This window comes from Pterocles gutturalis, unplaced genomic scaffold (assembly GCF_000699245.1).
Source record: "Pterocles gutturalis isolate BGI_N339 unplaced genomic scaffold, ASM69924v1 scaffold39564, whole genome shotgun sequence".
Lineage (NCBI taxonomy): Eukaryota > Metazoa > Chordata > Aves > Pterocliformes > Pteroclidae > Pterocles > Pterocles gutturalis.
In genome coordinates, this window is record NW_010134621.1 from 39141 (window position 1) to 62031 (window position 22891).

Below are 22891 nucleotides of genomic sequence, written 5' to 3' on the forward strand. Positions count from 1 at the left end.
TATAGAGTTTGGATGCAGAATATTCTCAGAGCAGAAAATACAGGCCCTTTTGTTACTGTTTAAATAAACAAGACAATTTAAAATAAACCTGTCACAGACATTTATTCAGACCAGTTAAGACTAATTATGGAGAGACTAATGCTGGAGAGTTTTGCTAAAGATACCCCAGGGGGTAAGAGGAGGGGAAGGCTCATTAAGAGGAAAGGGGGCTTTTGTTGACCTATCTATCAAATATCTGCAGTGTTAATTTTCCTGTTCGCTGTGTGGCCATGTCTTCAGGGCTGGTAAGGGACAGTTTTGTATTTCCTAGTCTCTAATATTGCTGTGTATACTGAGTCCTCTTCATTTTCATTCTTTCCGCCCTAGCTATTCTCTGCCTTTTGTGTCTGAGGTAATTGTCTTCTGCTTGGTATAAGTAGTCTTCAATTAGTCCGATCTGCAATTATAAAGAAATAGTGTCAAAAGAATTTCCCTCCCCCTCTATAGAAACTTTAAAAATATTTGCAATTAGTTTATTTCAAAACTAATTGTCATTAGAAAGAAAAATACACGAAGGTATCTCTCATACAATTGGTTGGAGTAGCAGTACCTGATTTTTTTTTTTTTTTTTTTTTTTGGTCCCTTTCTGTTTAGATTAAATTACTTTACTGCTGTGGAATAGACCCTTTCATTGAAATCTGCACATTGAAAACAGGAATTTATCACAACTCTGTCTTTAAATGGCATTGAAAAACAGCCACTTTAAAAGGAAAGGATGATGAGGAAATTAATCTTCGGCAAGTTTTTCTTGATAAGGAAAGAGAACAGAGGCTTCTGGCATTTATATGCCAAAAATCAACACGTGGAGAAAAATGAGTATTCCACATTGCTGTGGCAAGAACCATTTTTCTGTGAAATCAAAATGAAATTCTGAATAAATATGTTTTCCCATGAATATAATACATTAGAGTACAGTAAAAGAACACATGACCTTAGTGTCCCCCCAAAATAAAAACATAATTATTCTAATAAAGAATACACTCAGATAGACACATCTTCCTTGCAGGGGTGATTTCAAAGCAACCAAAAATGTAGATTAATTTTACTGCATACAGGTATTCTGTAAATACCAGGCATTCATAATTTTATGTCTCTATCTCCCCATACCTTACCTTTATTCATACCCTTTGTCAACTTTTGCGGTATGCAGCGTTTCTGTAAGGTGAAGAGGAGAATCATCTCCCTTCACACTGAGTTATACTCAAGACCTAGACCCTATATAATGTGAGGATCTAAAGCATCAATCTTCCAATTGCATTTTAAGCTGAAATATTAAAAAAAAAAAAAAGTCCTAATCTATCACCGTGACATGCATTCAGTGGAGCATTGCTTCTTTAGGCACAACACAGAACAGCTGACTGTGAATTAATCCGAGTGTGGCTTCCCGTTGTATTTATTCACACATTGAGCTGTTACCGAAGTGCTCCTCAGCCCTGAACTGGAAGCCGTGCTGTGCGCTCCATGGTTTGTGCTGGTGTGAGGGGTGCGCGTGTGCGAGAGAGACACTGAGGCAAGCAGAAAAGCTTATGGACAACTCCATCTGCCTCCCTGGGGTTCTGAGGGCACGAGGAATGTGTTTGGGAGAGGAGCTTTGCCTCCTCCTCCCCACCAAGCTTGCAGGGATGCCCCATCCCTGGAGGTGTTCAAGGCCAGGCTGGATGAGGCTTTGAGCAACCTGGGCTAGAGAACTGGATGTTCTCCAAGGTCCCTTCCAACCCAAACCATTCTATGATTCTATGATTTGCAATAGATCAGCTTTGCATAGCACGCTGTGTGATGCTATGGCAAACAGCTTTCAATTGTGTGGGTGAACCTTGCTGGGTACTTGCTGGTGGCTTTGACTCCTCTGTCCCCAGGAGACCTATTGGCACAGGAGCATGGGGAGGATGGGGCTCTTTGAAGAGAGCTTCACAGGCTGGCTCTGCTGTGACATGTTTGCCATATAAATGTGCAGAGGATCATAGAGAGGAATCGTTATGCTCACCTCATTTTTAAGAATCTGAAATAAAAGCTCAGGAAATCATTGATCTGGCCAAAAACGCACGGGAAGTCTTGGAAAGCATAATTGCTTAGTGCCAAGCTCCAGTCCAGGGGCTCAGCCGTCTCAAAAACAACCAGCAAACCCCCAAGACTCTTCTGGAATTAACCAAATTAAAATATCTGTGTCACTTTCTTCCGCAGTTAAAAGTAACCTGTCCTATTTTGGGGGTGGTGCTCGTGTTTGGGGAGCGCAAAGGGTGGTAAGCATAAAGGAAAACGGGTCCCAGCTGATGGGTGGGTGTGGGGTGAGCGTAAAGGAAGCACCAGAAAAGCAACAATTTTTACAGCAGCTCCTTTGGGACTGTCCAGCAGCACCTGCACTGCTGGTGATGCCACCAGAAACCCCAGTAGGATCATGTTCCTCCCTCGAACCACAGCCTGGCTGCTGTTGTGTGCTTCTCATGTTTATAGAATACCCGTCAGCTCCAGCCCCCAAAATAAGTTCTAATATGGCATATCACGGGTGGAAATAATAGTTGCTTACATAATTTCAGTGTTACTGATATAGCTGATGAGCTGGTGATGTTATTTGCACAGCAGTGGTGGCATTCAAACCCTCGCTGACTTACAATTGCACGGGATACTCTGAGCCCTACCATGATTTAAATTACCATACCCACCCGATGAAAATACAGTCTCTTGACAAGATTAAGGGGGGGTGGTGGAAATGGTTTAAAAATCTCTTTGCGGTGGCTGCAGTGTTCAGTAGTGCTTATTCATGGCTTTTTACCTTGCACATTTCATTTTAAGAAAGTAAATTGGAAGCATTATGTTCTGCCTTTCTGCCTTGATTTAAAACCTCCCTCTGCCCGCTCTTCTGCTGGCTGACTATGTGAGCCACCTTCGGGGCTCTCGCTGGGAAATGCAGATTTTTTTTTTTAAAATTAATAGCTTCACTTTCTCCCCCCCCTCCTTTTTCTTTCCCTCTCAATAAGTGTTTCAATAGGAACTCGTGCGGATGGGAGTAGGTAGAAAGACATAGTTTGTAACCAGCCCGAACGTGATTCGTGTCAGAGCCACAGCTGTTGTAGGAAAGAGGATTTCGGAGAAGACTTGTAATTTATTCCCAAATAAGACAATAACTGGCCACAGGCTGATGCTGAGACCAAACCCCAGGGTTATATGGAGCCCTGCAGCCGCTCTATAGGCTAAAGCAGCCCTGGAGCCCACGTGAGAGCTCTGCAGGACTTGGCTGGCAGCGGAGCATTCGCTGCTCGTGTTGCTGGTGATTCACATGAGGCTCATTTTGGGTCTGGTCCCACCCCACACAGACATCACCATTGTCAGGTCAGCCCTTTGCACTATTTGCGCTTGGATTATTTTTCCCCACCTCTAGTTCCCCAACCCACACAGTGTCCATGTGTGCCCCAGTCTGTGCCTGGGAGCTGGTCCGTAGCGTCGCATCCCATCTGCAGGGGCTGTGCCCAGCTCTCAGGAGCTGAACTCACTGCTTGACAGTCTTGGACTGAAGTCCCTTAAATACTCTCCTGAACTTACAAAACCATACTTCTTCCATCTACCCAGATGTAGAGTGTCTTTATGGTCTTTTTCTCAAGTGCCTCGTGACCTGAGAACTTATGAAGATAAATTTGGCTTCAACTTATTTTTTATCTTCTGCTGCTATGACACCTTACTTCCAAGATATCCCAAGTATTTGCCCCTCAGTTCCTCCCAGCAGTGCAGTGGCAGCATTTCTACTTTGGATGAAATGTCCACAGCCCTGGTCCTCAGTGCACACCTGCCCCTGCATTCAAGTTCCTCCCATTTCTTCCCCATCAGCTCCTGATTTCAGGCTGCTCCTGACCCTATTCTTTCACTGGATTTTTCTCTCTGCCTTTATTCTGGCCCCTGGAGGTAGCAGGGAAAAAAGGGAATGGGCAGAATGAAGATCAAATGTAAAGAGGGAAGAAATAGAAATAAAAGATGCCTTTAAAGCAAATTACATGCTTAGTCCACAGCAGATCCATGTGGTACCTACAGGTGCTTTAGGATCAAGCTAAGCAGAGAAGTGTAGGTGTCTGGGGACAGAAGTTTGAAAGTGAGACACATCAGTAGAGTTTATTTTGTGCTTTTTACGTCAGTATTGCATTTATTTTGCATTGTCCCAAAGTTCTCCTTTGTGCTTCAAATTCTTGCATTGATATGTTGTGGAAGATATCAGTGGTTGATTAGAGGAGGGGCAGAACGAAAAACCAAAGGAATTAACATTGAGAAAACACCTGGGCTTCTGCAATAGTACAGATATATAGTGTTGGCGTTTCAACTGTCTGCCTCCAGTTTTATACCTGTGAGTTCACGGAGGTACCTGGGAAATCAAAGCAATGGGCTAGTGCTGCGTCTACATGCCTGACACCAAGGGAATTCTGTTAGGACAGAGAAGCCTCTAAGCTGGTGGTTGAATGAAAATTAGAAACAGGACAAGAAGAGCAAACTTGTTTGGCTCACCTGAAGGAAATGGCACTATTTTTCAAGCCAGAGGAATGAATGGGAAGGACAAAACCTCCATGTGTGCTCTGAGACCAAGAACCTGCTGGCCTTGATGGCACAGCCCTTGCTCTGCTGCTGAGACACCAGCACAGAGCTGCAGCACTGACAGGTTCAGAAGTATTTCTGTTCTTTTATTCTCAGAGAAAATCAGGTGAATGAGTGAGGTCATGTCTGCTTTTCCTCAGTGTCACACATCAAGGAGTTTTTATTCTGGCACAGAGTGAGAAGGTGAAAAGCATAATTAGTGCACCAGAAGTATCTGGGTGGACTATAAGTCAATTAGTCCACTCTGAATTTGAGTTCTGAGTTTGCTGGGAGAAGAAAATGATCTGTAGTCCATGTGAATACAGAGGTGATCAGCTCTTTCTTAATAGAAATGGTTTTACATCGTTCTCTAAGGCTGGGCAGAATCTGTAAAGAGTTACGGGTTTGGTACACTTATCTAATGCAGTTTATGTCTGAGATGAAAACACGGAGCTCTTTGGGTAACAGGCAATGAATGCAACAGGATTAGCTGGAGGGATAAACCGCAGAGGGTCTAATCAGGTGAGGCAATATATGGTTTCCCTTGGGCTTAGAATTTGATTCAGACCTAGAGGAGTTTTTTGAAAACTACATTATATAGATCCACACAAAGATAAGGAACAATGCAGACCCTGTTTGGAGCATATGAAAATATTTCTAATCCTGCCCTTTTGTACATGTTGTCCAGTGTGGATAAAAGGGAGAAACTTGCTGCTGTGAGCATTCAGCCCTTCTCTCTGGATGCCATCCTGATTGATTTGCTTGTGGTGTGGAGGGATATGTGAGCAGCGCTGGCTGGCTGCCGCTGAATGACACTCATCGAAAGATTGCCGTATGAGGGACCTCTGGAGGTCATCGAGATCAACCTCCTCTTCAAAGCAGGACTTTGTAGGAAGTTCACATCTCCTTTTCTGCAAAACTTAACTGCATTTCTGGTGATGTCCTGTCAGTCACTTCTGAACTTGCCTGGATGGATCTGGTTTTGCCCTGAAATACCACAATGCAAGTGTATCCTTTGCCCTTGCTACGCACTCATTGGGATAAGGCATCCCCCATATGGTTCCTAATTATGTGATATGATCCAGCTACGATGAAGGAACACGGTGATACTATCCATCATTCAGCGTGGTTTTGTCCAAGTCCTGATGGGCCACAGATGTCACGAAACTTGTCAACCTTTGCTGAAAGGAGGTTGTTCCAAGGAACAGATGTCCATGTTTGATGGCTTACTGGCTGTCCAAAGGAAGCTTCATGGCTTATCCAAAAATGGGGGCGGGGGGCTATTCTCATCACAAGCTAACTTGAACGCACATGTTTCTTTAAAACATTGGCATGAATTTGAATACAAATGCAAAATATCAGTTATAGTACCTGATAAAGACTTCAGAATGAAATAAGAAAGAGCCAGGATCCCACAAAGAAAAAAAAAAAAAAAAAAAAAGAAGATGATTTTACTCTTTGCATGTCAAGCAAAGCACATTTGAGCTGCTATGGCTGCTTTTGGAAGGGAGTGGGTTTGCACAGTCGTGCATGATCTGAACTGCCCCAGGCTGGCCAAAGCCATTTCCCTGCGTTTCTGTGGGGATGTAACCCAACTGACGGTGCAACCCTTGCCTTGGGCCTGCTTCTAGAAATGTTGACGGCTTCAGATGCTGATGCCAAAGATAGAGATGTTGTCCCTCATGCTCCCTTTCTGGATTTTCATACACCTCATTCATATGCACTGCTTTTCTTGAAAGAAAGAAGTCTGACAGACAGCTCGGTTGTGCATTTCCGTTGTAAAGGAATGAGTTCAGGGAAACACTGAAAACCAGCGTTTGCCAGTAGGTTCTTAGCACGCTAGCAAAGCTCCAATGTTAAAAGCAGACGGAGGAAAGAAAAAATGAGGAACTGAATAAAAATAATATTGATGATGGTAATGACTTACATTTATTAACTACCTTACAACTCAGACAGTCCTTTATTACTTTATAAGTGCTCCTGAAATCTGTGCCCAGTGCAGTATTTGCTATGAGCAGTCTTGTTGACTCACACTATTTTTCACAGCAGTAACAATACCTGGTAGCAAGTGTTTATAGGGCTGGAGACCTTCTCTGGTAGAGGGCAGCGGGTAGGCAGACAGCTCATTTATAACAGACAGCGTGGTTAGCAAGGGCTGGGGAAATGTTTATCTAAATCCTTACGTGGGGATTGTTAATGCCCAGAATTGCCTGTGATTTAACTGCCAGGCAGCTACAACCAGCTACATTATTCCAATGTTTAGGAAATTTACTGTTCAGTTGCTAGATTTGCTGCTATTTAGAATTATTCCAGTGACTTATTGCACCCTATAGCTTGGTGGAATAGACCAAGGCCTTTCTCATCATAAAACACTCTTTCCCAATAGCATTAGCAGTGCTTTGTGTCAGAGCCTAAGAATTATGGCCATAGATGATATCTGTTATTAGACAAACTGATTTAGCTGGAAAAAACCATGTTTTTATGTACAAAAACTTTCCTTCTGGTGTGGAACAGCAAACTTGAAACTGCTTCAGATTTGACTAAAGTCTTGTATGCCAGAAAGTTCACTGTTTCTTAGCAGTCTCAGGCTCTGTTTTCCACATGGTTTTGCTGGTTGAGCTGTGATCAGGAGGTATAGCTGTTGAGGAGTGTGTGGCCACTAACTAGCTGAGCTTTCTATTAGATACCGGTGTCTGGAGGGCGGAAAATGGGCAGGATGCAATTGCTTCTTTCAGTGGAGCTGCAGGCCATGTCGGCATCTTGCTGGGACATCTTCTGCTGTGTGCGCGACACAAAGAACCAGAGACTCACAAGGGCAGGAATTGATTTGAGGGATCAGGAGTATTGAGAACTGATCCCATTGTCACCTCTCTTTCACACAAAGAGCTCCACGAATGCTGTCATGCTTTTATTGTCCCAACAGTGGGGCTGAATTTATTAATGAGGCTCTCTGGTTGCCTACATCTCCTTTGTATCGCCTCAGATTCAATGGGCGCATCTCATTTTCTGCTCATGCACTCTCCTAACCTCCTCTGCCTGGTCTGGAAACTTCACTCAGTGCCAGGTTAGAAACCTCTGCCGTAGTTCCTTCTTCTCCCCCTTGAGGCTGTTGCTAATTCTAAGTTAATTCTCTCCAGAATGTCTTCACATGTTTTCTCTAATCTTAGCGTGAAACCAATATTCGGTCAACTCTAACATAAATTTTTGCATTTCTACCTGATTGCTCTGGTCTTTATTTCCTTCACTCTGAGTCTACCTGAATCAGTGCTGCTAAGGTTTTCCTTTTGCAGTCACATTTTTCTGAACTCATTACAAATTAGATGCTATGTATTAGACTTCCACTGCTGTGACAGAAAATGTGCTTTTCCTTTCCCATTCTTTGTTTCCCTCTTCCTTTTCACAGTGGGTCTGGGCATTCGTGAAACACATGGCTGCATCGCGGCTCTGAGATGAGAACAAACCAGGAACCTGTTTCCTTCTATTAGCTCAGGAATAGCCAAGCTGACTCCAGAGAGTGCACAAAAACACAACAACTTTTGAAGCCTGTGTGCTCTGAGAACAAGTGCAGTTCCCAGTGGCTGTGGCATGGGTTCGGATGACTTTACAAGATGTTACAAAGTCATATACATCAAAGAACTGTCGTAGTAGCCAGCACAATGCTATTCAGCAACACGTCCACTTTCCATCAACATCCTATGAATCTCCCTCCTTGCTCCTCTGGCTGACCGAAAGCCTGGCAAGTCTATGGCCCTTTTCCATGGCTTGATTTTCAATTAAGAGATAATGTCGGTGGAAGAGCACAGTTCATCAGATAGTGTTCCCCTGCTGTTGCAGAAGGCAGAGGTGTAGTAAGCAGAGGTCAACTACTGAAAATCTGTGTGCCTGGGTAAAATATTACATAATGTGTTAGGCTAATTTTCCTCCATTTCATATTCACATATATTAGTGTAGCTTTTGTTACATACTTATCCTTATGTAAGTTACATCTGTTCTTTTATTCACTCATCCATGTTTGCTCTGCTTTCAGATTTATGGAACAGACATTCCACTGAGCTCAGCAAATTATGGGCATAATAACTTATCTAAATTGCAAAGTACATGATGCCCTTGAGGTAAACTCAGATGTGAAGGTTTTATGAAGTGTCTCACATGTGGAAGTGTAGGAAAGTGTTTATTTGCCAACTCCTGTCTATCCTTTGGCTGTTCAAATGATGTTAAGAAGATCCTATGAAACTGCTATGAAAGCCCAGGGCCTAAATGGAGAAGTAGAACAACATTATTATCTTCATAGGAGAAGCAGAGCCATACTGGCACTTGCACTTATTTGGCTCTCCTCTCTTTGGATGTCAAAAGTTTCTGGTTGATAGGCTCTAAAGTATCTATTTATTTAATGAAATGCCTTTCACTGTAACAATATTGTGAGGCTTTATTAATGACTTTATAAGATAGGAAAGTAATCTCTTCTTATTTCCTTTTTTTTTTTTTTTTTTTCTTACAAGACTGCAGAGAAGCAAACGCTCTACAGAGCAAAGGGTGAGCCTTTCTGCTGTTTCATCTATCTGAGATACTCTAAACCCCTCTGCCTGTCTGTAGCTGTTGTGGAGTCCTGCAGTGGCCATCCAGAGACTTCGAGTTACTCAAAGCCAAACTTTACTGCTAGTCCCAGCATTCATGTTCACATCAGATTTCACTTTCATCACATATAACTCTCTCAGGAAAGAAGCTAGTCAATAACAACCAGACCTGGGTATTATAGTTGTGCCTCAACTTGCTTAAGACCCAGTGGCTGGACTGAGTTGAATGATCAGGTTAGTTCCCCTCGATCTCTCTTGGAAGTTTTCTGCTCATTGTTGCTGATTGGAGGTCATTGCTCAAATGGCCAGGCTAAGTCAGTCTCTTTAAAATAATAAATTCAAATGCAATCTGAATTAAGAAGAGAATTTACACTTCAAAATCCAGTAAGCAAAAATACATGTCTGCCTCTGTTCACTGGGTAAGCCTCTTTAAAGGAGGGGGTTTGATGCTCTTTCCCACAGCATTTCTTACTGACTTCTTTAGGAGGGCTTCCCATTCATAAAGGTGGCTCCAGAGAAGTCCATTCTCATGAAATGCTGATGGTGTAATATTTAAGTACCTTCACAACTCAACCTATAACACAATTTAGACAGAGCCAGTAACTAAAAAAAAATAATACTAAACCCTAATATGGTGCCTTGAATCCTCTGTAAGCCCAGCATTCTGGCCATCAACAAGTTCACTTGGGGAATTTCTGACAACTCTAAAAAGAAGGGAGGAGGTAAAAAAATTTTTAGGAAAATGTTCCTGAGGTAGACTGGGACTCAGTACCTCTGCAAATTGATTGAAAATTCTTAGCCCCAAATTGCTAATAGAAAGCTCACATTTTGTCCAGGGGACTGCAAAGAAAAGGGTTGGTAAAATCCTGGAGAACAGAGATTTTGGGAGATTGACCCAGCCCATTTTTCCTGCTTCCGAGGCATTCTTCAGGGATATTTAGTATGTGGGTAAACCTCTGTAGGAGGATGTTTCTTAATCTCCCAAGGTAATCTAGGCTTTCCTGGGTCAGCTCTTCTTGTGGCTGGAGAGTCTGTAGCCTGGTAATGCTGAGAAAGGTATCTTCTGTACAGTGTTGTTCTCTTTTCTCCAGCTAATTACAAGGTCATTTTTCATTTCTTTGCATTTAAAGCTTCCAAAAATAATTAGCCCACTTGATAAATTAGTTTGCTTAAAAAACATAAATTTACCAGTGAATTGGATGAGCAGGGCAGCACCCAAACCACTTGAAGCTACACATATATTACTACTTTGTCACTCCTGTAAATTCAAAATTGCCCAGATTAATTTCAAACTAATTTGATAAACCCTCCACTGTGACAAAAGGAAAAGTCTTTGGGTGTCAGGCTTTGTGCCCTTCTCTGTTGGATTTCAGCCTGAATGAATTTTTTATGGCTGACTCCAGAATATCAAACCCTGAAAACAGTGGTTTGTATAGTGGCAATTCTGACAGACCCTTTAACCATTTGGAAAATAGGCACTGCTATAATGCTGCTGCATTAGAGAAAAATTCTGAGTGCTTTCATTAGGTGCAACAGCTGTTTCTATTGCAAAAGTCAAACTTCATTGGTGGTAGTGTAGCTGTCAGCTTTCTGGAGTTTTGCGTTTATATAAACTCCTTTATGTTCTTTTTCGCTTTCTAATATATGTAAATTAATTCAATAGCAAAAATACAAATAACCACCTTGTAACTAGATCTGTGTGAAGGTTTTTTGTAGGTTTCTACAATCAGCATCATGCAATGAGCAAACAGAAATACTGAACTTTTCGAAGTGGTTCTAGCACAAGTGACGTACTGTAGTCCACACCACATCATTTTTTAAACATCAGATTTAATCCTCCTTCTTAGTGATATATTAGAATTATTTAACCTAGTGTAGCATTCTTAATTGGAGCTGATTAAAAAAGAACAAAAACCAACAAAAAACCCGACAAAAATCCCCCAAGTTCCAATCTCTCTGAATGTTTTCCTGTCTCCTCTACTAAAAGAAAAAATTTTCTTAAGAACGTGCTGAATATGCTGAAATTAAATTTTGGAAAAAAAGTAAAGCAGAAAAGAAGTATTTGATGATGCTTTTAATTTCTTTGTTCTGATATAATATAGAAAAATATTTTTGCATTATGAAACAGTGAGTTCTGCTTGGAACAAGCTGTGTCAAATCAAATAGTTATTTGAGTTGTCATAAATGAAATGCAAAACTATGTTCATAATGCAAACAAATTTTGAAGCACAAAATCTTAAAATGGCAGAGAGCAGATTTTCATGGATTCAGTAACTTTTATTCCTGAATATTGAATTATGCACTGATTCATGTGACATTTTTAAATGTTAGCTTGATTTTCATTAAGTTTATACCGAACGTAAAAGTCCCCAGAGAAATACATATATATGAATACACTGAAATAAAATACTTAGTTTTACAGAATTTACAATGAAATATTAGCCAGTGTTTGTTGAAGTACGTGGGATTTTTTTTTTGGTACCACCACCAAAATTTAATGAGCCTTTAATAAATATTTGGATATCGGTGCACTTGGTCTAACTTCCAGCCACGATCCTTTTTGAGCTACCTCTGAACTGCGGTCGTTCAGAGTTGTGAAAATCAGGCTGGTTATTCAAACACCTAACTGTGGATTAAAATCCTGATGTTTGGAAAAACTTTGGAAAACTATTTTTGATATGAAAGTCTACTGTCTGAAAATGGGAAGGACAAGTTCTAGAGAAGTACAGGGAATAGGCTATCTGTACATATATAATTGACTCTGCATTCATCTTTTTATCAATGTTTGTCATATGTGTCAGGAAATATGTATGTAATTGTATAAATATATGTATAGCTGCATATCATATGTAGTGTTTGTGTTGCAGAAGATTCTTCTGTGACCTGTAGGTATGTGTGAGAGATTCAGAGACTATCCTGATGCAATGTAAAAGCAGTATGAATATTTATCCTTTGTTTTGCCTCGTGAGTGTTTGAAGGAGATGAAACCAAATCTGTCTATAACTCTGGGCATTTAGGGTTTGGTTACTTTCTGAAAACATTCTGTACTTGGAAATCTTTATTAAGAACCACTGATCTGACAGCTAACAAAGGCGATACACCTACAGAGACTTTCTCTCAGATGAGATGCCTCCTGAAATTTTCATTCAGATCTCTTGGATATCTGGCCTTGACCCTCCACCCCTGCGATTTGCTTCAGACATCTGTCTTCATTGCTTGTCCCGGTTAGAGTGACTCAGTGTAGGCAGGGTTTGGGTTTTCAGTATCTCCCCTGAATCTGTCTGTAAACCCTAAATCCCCCAGAGGGACAATTTCAAGTCCCACCAGTGCAGAAATTCAAACCCTCTGTTCTCCAGCCTCCTATCACAGCCACAACCCAGAGGGACCGTGTGTCCGGCTGGGATCTGACGAAGCCCTATGACATAGGGTAACACCAAAGTTGTGAACCATCAGCAACATTTTCCCTTCCTGGTGATGCGTTGCTACCCTTTTCCTCAGAAGTGGCTGAATGTCAATGGTGTTGAATGCCCAGAGCTGTGATTCACTGCGGTTTGAAAGGCTTTGTAATATGCAAGATGGTCCTATTACATCCCAGCCTGACCTATTATTCATTACGTGGGGTCAGATTCATCTGTACAGAGACCCAACACAAGGCTCCCACATTTCACAAATCTTTTAAAGAATTAAATTGACTGGTTGCTGTGCAGAGACTCCAGAAAGGTACTTACATGTCTTTTACCTCTCACATCACCAAAGCCTCATCTGAGCTCCACTAAGGGACCTCATTTGTTGGGCTGAATTTTATTCGCTAACAACTCCCCCCCCCACCGCCCAATTAGCACAGTACCCCATATGACAAAGGTGGAAAAGAAGTATCAGTATCAGCCAAAAAAAAGCTATTCAGGTTTGGTTTTTTGTTTGTTTGTTTCTTTTTTTTTTCTTTAGATAGCCACATGAGACTGTTAACATGGACAAAGATCAATCGTAGGGGCTAAAGCAAATAATAAATATGTATTTGGGGCTAGTGCCTGAGCACTAACAGAGTTCAAGGCACAGAGTCAGGTTTCAAATGGCACCTACTTTCTTTTCTACCTTTTGAACAGATATGATTCAGGTGGACATTTACTCCCCAAGGCACAATATACTCTCCTGCCCTTTGCTGCAGGTTTTTACCTGCTGAATTTTATTCCACACACGTCCTTCCCCACTGCTTCTTCCTTCAAGGGTGTCCATGGCATCTGCCATTAGCGACTGCAGCTGTGGCACCAAGATAAAAATTATCAGTGTGGAATTCACACAGAAATAACTTCTCTAAATACACAGATTAAAGCCTAATTAAAAAATCATTTGTACACTGATGATTTTATTACTCATCTTTCACACAATGAGCACTGCCACCTCATCTTTACTTCAGCCATTACACCGTATTTTTGCGCATATAAAATACTTAACAATGGGAAAAAAATCCTTTGGAAATTTTGTATTTAAGCTGATACGTTTTAATGCAGTAAATGTTTATACTTAGCAAAGGAAGACCTGGGCTGTAAAGAATAAAGGCTCCATATTTCATTCTTTAGCTGTCTGGAATATTGTGTCGTACATGAATGCTTTTTAGTATTTTCTCCCAAGGCTAATGTATCATAATTTAAGGCAGCATGTAAAACCTCACAAGAGGACAACACTAAAGCTAAGATGCTTTTACTGTAGCTGGAAGTATCTAGCTCATTTTCCCTGCTTTTACTACCCTTTTTCTTTGGCAAGCTCTCCCTGCTCCCCATCATTCAGTGTAACAGAGCATAAAAACAAGGCTGACAATTTGTAGTGTAAACTATAAAAAGAAGCTGTAGGAAAATATTTGCTAATCAGTCTTTAGTGGTAGGGGGAGGGCCAAAATTCAGGTTCGTTGTAGTGTTGCCTCACCCTGCACCCTTCCCATGCACTTGAAAATGTTTCAGTCACTCTTGATTCAGTAACAGAGAGACAGGGGTCAGATCCAGGGTGTCCTCCTGTGAGCAGCCGTTAGCATCAGCGTTTGGGAACAAACTTGTATTTAATACCTGTGCTGTTGCTGGGCTCTATTAAGTCTATTCCAAAACGTTTAGCTGGTTAAAGTGAACAATAGTTTTTAGTGTCTCTTCACAAATTTGTTACTCATTAGAAGTAATTGGACTGTATAAGGGTAAACATTCATAGAGAAATTGTCTCTTCTTTCTGCACAGGCAGCAGTCTCATATGAGATGCATAAGGGGATGGAATGAGATATAACAATGCTGCCTTGAGATTCAATGAGCAGATCTGTATTTCCTGAAGTTACCTTCACATTCAGGTTTTTGAAGTTAAAATTCTTTGTCTGTGTCCCAACACTGGATAAAGGATGCAGGATTCTTCTTTTGAATCTCTAAATAAATTTGCTCTGGTTGGTTCTAGCCTGCTTTCCCTGTGCTTGTGCAGCCGTTAAGTTGAATCTTATTGGTCCAAATATTTGATGAAAACTTTTTTTTTTTTTAAGTCAGGCATCAGTATTCCTGAAAACAAACCTGCAAATTTCTGCCTCTGATTATAATGCAGACAGAGACAGGAACCTGTCAGCAATTTTCCATCACAATACTTTTATGACAGATAATCTCCTTCTATGAATCCGGAACAGACACAGCCCAGAGATTAAGGGTATTAAGGGCATAATGGGCAAAGAACAGATCCTGTGTCAAACCAGGCAGAGGAGGAATCGGTCAGGGGAAGGGGCAGATTCCTCCATCGCTTTTCTTGGTGTTATTCTCTCTGAAAAACTGGTCAAAGAGCAGCCACCAGGTCAGGGACCAGGACATTGGTCGGTCTGCCACACCCATAGGACTGCTCCAACAGCTCGGCCAAGCTGGGACCTCACTGCTTTGGGCAAGAAGTTAAACCAAAAAAACTTTCAAATTAAAGTTTCATATTGACATATTTCAGTGAAAAGTGCCTGGTGTGATCTCGGCTTTTAATTTTTACCACCCAAAGATTCTCACCAGCTCTATGTCAGACAAAATATGCGTGCTACAAGAACGGGCAGTTGGCAAACCTCAGTAATTCTCCTAAAGCTGATCTTTTTTTGGAAAATCCCCTCCAATGAAAAAAGGTGCATTTTTAAAAAATATCTTGTCCTTATTTGATTTTAAATTGAAATAGATTTCTGCTTTTTTAATAAGCTTTTGTCTTGGTTTATGACGTACAAATATGGTGACATTGAAATCGTTAACCTTGGAAAGATTGTCTTCAGGGATTTTCCCCACTTAAATTCAACTATTCAAGCTAACTGAAATCTTTATTTTCCCAGGGTCTATGAATAAATACTGATCTAAGACGGCCTCAGCTGAGGTTCTCTGTGCCATAGATTAGAACTCTATTTATTTAGTTACAGGGAGACATTTACACAGAAGAGTTTATAGCTGAAATGCCTTTGGGATTCTTGCTGTATCAGTGCAAATTGCACTATTATAAATTCAATGTGTTTTAAACTTTATAGAACTTATACTGTATGTGATAATAAACATTTGGCATCTTTAGCATTTGCTAACTCTCACAATTTAACTGCCTTGCTTGGTAATAAAGTCTTATCTCAGTTTTACCAATGTAAAGTCAGAATGACCTTAGAGGAATTACTTGAAATTTTTATTAGTACGAGTGAGATTAGAATTTGACCAGCTCACTTTTCTTCATGGAAAAATTTAGATAGCTCTTAGAAATGTTGCTGAAGAGTGAGAAGCATGTGGAGTCAGCGTGGGTGCTGCAATCCCGACCCCTTGGATATGGCAGGGCTGCCTCTGTAGCATCCACTGAGGGCTGCGGAATCACACCAGTACAGCCCAGTACTGCAAATGTTTCATCCTACCTGGACCCTGGTGAAATAAGGAGGATAACAAGCAGGCTGAACAAATGAGGATTGTTCACTCGCTGCCTGGATGGTTGGGGTGTGCAGACCCAATGATGGGCAACGACATTCTGTGCTTGATGCAGTTGTGACGTGGCAGGGAAATGGTCCCTCCTGGTGTAAGAGGAGCCTGTGCCATGTGGGTTGGTGCCACCAGGAAAGGTAAAGCCCATCAATCACTCCCTGGTTAAGCCGCTCTGCAAGTTCCTGCTTGCAGTCTTGTGCCTTAACACTGTGGTGCCTGAAGTTTACTAAAATATTCTAGCTACAAAACATCTGAGCTTCCATTTTCCTGCACAGACTGAAGATACATTTCACAGGAGGGTGACAGGACAAAGACAAATAAATGAATGCTGAATTAATACATTTTAATGCTCTGGACGGGATAGCTGGTAGAGATTTTCTGCCTTTATTCTTTCAAAAATGTTTTTACCTTGGGCTCAGTAAACACAGCATCTGTGTTTTGGTGAAAGATTTACAATCTGTCAGTTAAATTTCCCAGCATGGATCCTTGTCCTGCCCAGTCCTTCCCCTAAGAGACTGAAGACCTTTGTCTTGTTTGGCCTAGAGCCTCTCCAAAAAGCTTTCCAGGGAGGTCAGGCTTGTGGTTACTACATGAGAAGATACAAGCAACAGTGTAATAGCCTGTGCCTGATGTGTGGTGTCCTGAAAATATTGTACCCTGGAGAAAAAACTATCATCGAAATATATACCAACAACTCAAGACCCTTTAGTCAGCCTTGAAATGTGGGCCCGCTGAAGTTTAACACTAGAAAACTTGCATCAAAAGGAGAATGTCTCTTAATAACACAATTTCTTTGCAATGTCGTTTCCCCTTATCTCGAGCCCAGACTTCAAAGCCTGGCAGCCACCTCCTGTAGTTGCAGGCCGCTGCTCATCTTCCCTAAAGCAAGCTGCTGTGAAGCTTTAATTCTACAGAGCTTAGGAGCTCTGCAGGGCTGCAAACAAATGTCAAGGGACTGGCTTGGGGAAAATCAAGAGTTTTCAGTGAATAGAAGTTGGATCATCAAAATTGGCTCATGTTTAAATGCAGGGACTGGGGAGGGACCTTTTTTTTTTTTTTTTTCCCTAGAATGAAACACTTAAAAATTTGCATGTATGCAACCTTCCTCCCTCCCCCATCAAAAACCCAACAGCCTCATGGAAGAATAACCAGATGATACTTTCTGATTGCAGGTTATTGATACACTATCAAGCTATTAATGATTTTAGTCTTGCAACAGCCCTGCTAGCATCACTGCCCTCACCCTACACAGGGAAAACAAAAGCATAGCAGGTAGATGGCTTAATTCAGAGACAGGGAGCCAGGAAAGAAACCTTCTTTTCTTTCCCCCTTCTCCTCAGCTTTGACTAGATTCGGCCTGTTTTGCTGCAGGTGGTTTCTGATGTTAAATGACTTAAAGTAGCACAATCTGAATAATTGCAATCATTTTCACAGACTGATTTGGGGACTTTTGGGGGAAAAAGAAGAGGTTTTAAAAATATGCCTACGGATGAGTCATGCTGATTCTATAAAAGTCATCCTCGCAGGTGATTAGCACCTCCTCTGACAAGGCACCGCAGTCGGATTTTAAAACTACTTCAGGTCCATGCATTCAAAAAATTACTTCCAGAGCAAATTGCAGCGCAGTGCTCTGCCCCAAGCCTTCCCTCCTTGGCTTCCTGCCTCTAAAGGCCAAAACGAGTATCAGAAATAAATACTGACCAGTTTGGCATCCTGCTCACTGATGTCCTGCAGGTAGGGAACAGTCGCTAGCTCAGCTATCGCTTGATTAATCACTTGGGACTGTTCCTCGACTCTCTGCAGACGGCCGAGGAAGCTGGCGTAGTGCAACTTCTCTATCCCACGTGAGCACGCACAGAGATCGTCCTGTTTTTTTCAGAGAATGCATGTAGGTTAGAGCAGAGTCACAGAAAATACACTTATCCTTTGAGTCCTGTGCCTTGAGGCTTATCATCGTATATATTTGTGCTGGTAATACTATAAGCAATATGGCATCCAGCACCTCTAAGATAATTCTGCTGACAATCTTTATAGAGGGGAAAAAAGAAAAAAAGAAAAACACTTTCTTCCCACAATCTCTCTAGTAGTACTAGAAACGTACATATGTAGTCATAATATATGTGAAGGGGAGACAGCAGATAACAAACATGAATGCAATTTTCTCGTTTGGAAATGGCTTTTCCATAATCCCCTCTGTTAAATATTATCTGACTTTTATGGATTGCTTTTAAAGTTTCAGTGAAGAGGTTGAGGAAACCACGCGGTATGTCAGCTTGTGGTTTGTTTGCAGACTAGGCAAATCCATAGTTTTCAAATATATAGCTTCGAGGGACTAAAACCTGCGGAGGTGGTCTTTGATCCTCCAGGCAGCTAGGCACATGGGAAATTTTATGCGTGTGAATACAGAAACTCAGCCAGGTGCCTGCACAAAATCTCAGCACCTGCTGAAGTGTTTGATGGATGGCAGTCTTACCACCATATTTTCAAAAGTATTCTGATGCCAAAAATGCAAATAAGCACCCTGCTGAGATTTTCAAAAGCAATTTGGCCTAGATTCCTGATGAGATGTAGCCATTGTATATGTGAATGCTCAGCCTTTCCTTTCCCATTCATCTAATCAGGGTTTTGAATGTATTTAAGTGCCTGAAATTCCAAGAATTGGCATTGATTTTCAAAACCACTTCCAGTATTTTTAGCAGACCTTTGTTCTGGCAGTTGCATACGGTGGTACGCGGATGTTGCCATTTGCAAACCCTTCCAGGTAGGGGATTCTAGGTTCCATCGTGTATCGAACAGGGTGAAAGGAAAGTTTTGAATGGCATTTATTTTACAATAAATGGTGTCCTGTTTTTAAAATGAACTTCTCTTGTCAAAGATTCTTGATCATTTGGTTTGATGTTGATCTTGGTTTTGCAGCAATTTGCACCAGGCAAGCATCAAGTGTTATCAAAATGTCTAGCAACATAGTTCTTGTATCCAGTCTAAGAATTTAATAACAATGCTGTTCTTGCTTTCTATACATCTTACAAGAATAATAATGGAAGAAAGCGTAGTTTTCTTTTAACCCTAGAAAAATACAAATAATCCTGGTAGAGTTAATTTTATCCTTTTTAATATAACACCTAATATAATTGTAAAATAGTATAAAATAAAAGACAGTGAATTGGGGACGAATGGCAGGAATACAGCTACAATCTGGGAGCTCCAGATATGAAAGCAACTGAAAAAGAAAGAGCTGAGCCGATGAACTGGTGTTTCCATTAGCTGAAGGAGAGAATCAGGCACTGCACAGGGAAGAGGAGCTCTGGTCAGCAGTTCTCTGGAGTATTGCAGATGATGGCTCCAGTCAGCTGTGTTTGAAGAGGTTAATTTAAACCCAAGCATCATGGAGCAGAGAAGCCAGCACGGTAGGAGATACTTCTTTTGAGAGGAGCATGGTTTGATTAGTCTATTAATGAAAATGCCAAGAGCTTATTATTCTTCTCAATAAATATAATGCAGGGCTAAATTCCAAAGAGAGCAAACAACTGAAAAGAGAAGGAGAGATAAAAGACAATGATAACAGAAGGACCATTGTGTATAAATAGGTTCAAATAAGACTGGGGTGGCAATTAACCTTCTTATAATTCAGGTTGAAGGTCTTCAATGTGTTTCAGCAAGAGTAGAAAAGGCAGAAAGCCTAACTAGTTCCAAAATGGATTTTACTCAATTTATATGAATAGGATATTCTGTGACACAAAAGTGCACAATAGCAGGTGACTTGACTTGGGGAGTCAGGAGATCCTTTCCAGGCCTAACTTCTCATGAACTTGTGTTGGCCCACCTCTAAGAAGGGAGACCAGGACAACCTTCTTACATTTGTATCACTTAAACAGTCCTTTTCTCGGGACCTGACCTGGCTTTAGTAGCAGACATCAGCAAGAAAAAAAGATGTCTCTGATCTCTGATATGTGAAATTGTAAGTCTGACACAGCCTAGTTAGCATGGCATTAAAGCACGGAACACAACGTGTCCCCAGGTAGAGCTGTGTGCATTAAAATAAGGAGAAGCAATCAGTTAATGAGAGAGTTCTTATCAACATGAAATAGTCTCATGTCATTTTAGATGCAGCAAAAGTTGCTGTTCTTGAAATCCATCCAAAAACCTTTTTGTGTAAGCACTGAGTGTATTGAGTCATCAGCTAAGAAAGCAGGTAAAAATCCTCTCTCATCATGCTGTGTCTGTTAGGGGCTTCTCTGATGTTTAAGAAAATAAAGGCAAAAAGAATAGTTTCTTCTCTGCTTTGCTCTCCAGAAAAATATGAGAGCCTGCCACGTAGCTAGGGGAAACAAATGGGCTATATGTGCCAACATGCACTCTGTGGACACAGCAATGCTATTTAAGTTTATAGTAGGTTGGAAGTAAATAAATAAATAACTGACAGCAGGGGGGGTTTTTTGAAGGGATTAGAGGAGGCTGAACATTGTCAGAGGTGGCGTTTCAGTGACAATGAAAAATGCAGAAAGTAAATGACTGCTGCTGGCAGGAGAAAAAAAATTCCATGGGGAGCTGAACCACATGATGAGAATTACATGAACTAGAGCAGAATCCAAGGGGCTACTAAGCTGCAGTAAAAAACATAATAAAGTGGCCAAGCAATCAGATGAAGATGAAACCAGCTCGGGTAGGTACAGTGAAGGTTAAGTAAGGAGCAAACTTACATGGAGACTTCAGGGGAAAAGACCTGGCTGCTTCAACAAAGAGAAGAGATACACATTTTAGAAATCAGGTAGCAAAGGCATAAACAAATGCAGCATTTGGAGTCACAGTTGCATCCTGGTTAGAAATACTGTAATGTATTGAGACAATAAATGATTAAATTTTTATGCTCTTAATTTCTAGATGGGCCTCACCCCTATTGTCTGGTATTCCAAAGAGAATATAAAGAAAAAAGTAAAAATGAGCAATTAATGGACTTTCTCTTGAGGACTTCTTTCTTAATGGGCACGCCTCAGGCAGGGGTCCTTCCAAAAGACCCTTCCCCAGAAAACTTTTTGCTGCAGGAATTCCCTTTAAACACCAAAAAGGGTGTTTATCCCCAGAGGTATCTTTGAAGACATTCCTTCTAGGAGAGCAATAAGGTCCTGGTGCCTGAGGATCAGCCTTGGGACTTCTTCATTCCTCTGACCTTGGGATGAAAAGCACCTACACAAAGCAGATCAGCCTGTTCTGGATGGAGCTTATCTGCTATTGCTAAATACCCATCAGTAACAACTGGAGCGAAGATAAGACAGGCTTTCACTGCAAAATGGAGCTTGAGAGCATGTGAGAGGAGTGAATCATGTGCCCTTTCATGTATTGAGAATTTTGGGAGGATATCCCCACTTTTTGCTTTTAGCTATACTCAAGAAAAGAGACATCCCTTATGCCACTTCTGTTTATAAATGAAGTTTAATTGCTGATTGCTAGGAGTACTAAAGAAAAAGAAAAGCTAAGTGACTGGTCAGCCTGGATTTAAAGCAGCATCTGTCATATCCAATCTGTGTGCATGTTTAACCATCAGCTTTAAGAGCACTGCTTTGCAAAAGGCTGGAATGCCCCCAGTAGTTCTTCTTTTCTGTTGTGGAGTCTTTACCACATTTTTTTCAGCTCAAAGTCTGAATGAAGTTATGCCTTGCAAGCAGCTCTGTAGCGTATTGCAATAACAAGCGGAAAAAATCCATCATAATGTTTCTTTAATGCCCTTGGTGTCCTCCAGAAAATGTGCATGCTGAAACCTCTTATATAGTAAACACTTTCCTTCTGCTTAAAAAATAGACAACAAACCAGTGAGATCTGTAAGTGTTCGCATCATGCTGTGAATCATATGGTAGGTTTTGTTCACCTTTGTAATACGAGCAGTCTAATAAGCCCCTCTGGCCACTGCTTTCTTGTTAAGTAGCATCATGTGCCATCGACATGGGACTGCAGCGGGAGAAAGGCAAACTCAGTGTGTACAAAGCGGCAGAAATTACCCCAGTGAAATCACTTGATAGAGTAGCCACTTGTCAGCGCTGGTAATCTCGATTGGAATACACGTAGCTGAAGGTATGACCGATGTATGTTTTTTAAGGCTCATGCAATAAGCTTTGTGTCCTGGTGTGTATTTCTGGGCAGATGAGGTTTATGGCGTTTCCCCCCCAGCAGCAGATGATGCTGTGCAGGGACCAGACTGTGACATTCTTTCTTGAACACTTCTTGCTTTGCAATACACAAATGTCCCTTTGATTTTAATGGGACTGGCTGTTCTTTGTGAAGAATGGGGGCCAATAGAAAATGCTCTGCTTTTTTAACCTTTAACTTCATGTCTTACCAAGAGTGGTGCATGTATAAATCATGGCAGAATTGACTTAAGTGTTGCTGTGGCTTAATAAGCTCTGCTTTAACACTGAGATGTTTTTGTCAAAAAAATATCTGCCTAGGACAGGCATTTGGATGTTTACATTTGCAAATGAAGAAGAGGGCAGAAAGGAAAGTTGGTTCTATTGAAAACCAAATACACTCTTTTATCTTGTTAAAGTAAGTTGTAAAGAGAAAGTCTGTATCTCAAGTTTGTCTTGCAGAGGTTTTTAATTTAGTTTGCGTGTGATGGAAATATGATGGAATTGTATTTCTAGTGTGAAGAAATTTTTGGAATACTTTCAAGAAGCAAAAGTGGCCAAATCTCTGCCAGGCCCATAAAGAGATTTTAATCACCAGTAGCAGATCAGTTCTGGCTCTGTGCCTATCGGTATTATCAGGTATAATTGCCTTCGTCATTTGCTCTTTGGGTCAGAG

At 41.1% G+C, this 22891-nt stretch overlaps 1 protein-coding gene across 1 annotated transcript in view; it reads right to left on the bottom strand.

The window, feature by feature from the left end:
- Positions 1–220: 220 nt before the first annotated feature.
- Positions 221–22891, bottom strand: part of SPATA16 (spermatogenesis associated 16) — a gene marked incomplete at its 5' end in the record, with an annotated part of 52146 nt that continues 29475 nt past the window's right edge. The window contains 3 exon segments of the mRNA XM_010081647.1: positions 221–436; positions 13338–13421; positions 17798–17962. Of these exon segments, the coding sequence (XP_010079949.1) occupies positions 221–436; positions 13338–13421; positions 17798–17962 (465 nt within the window).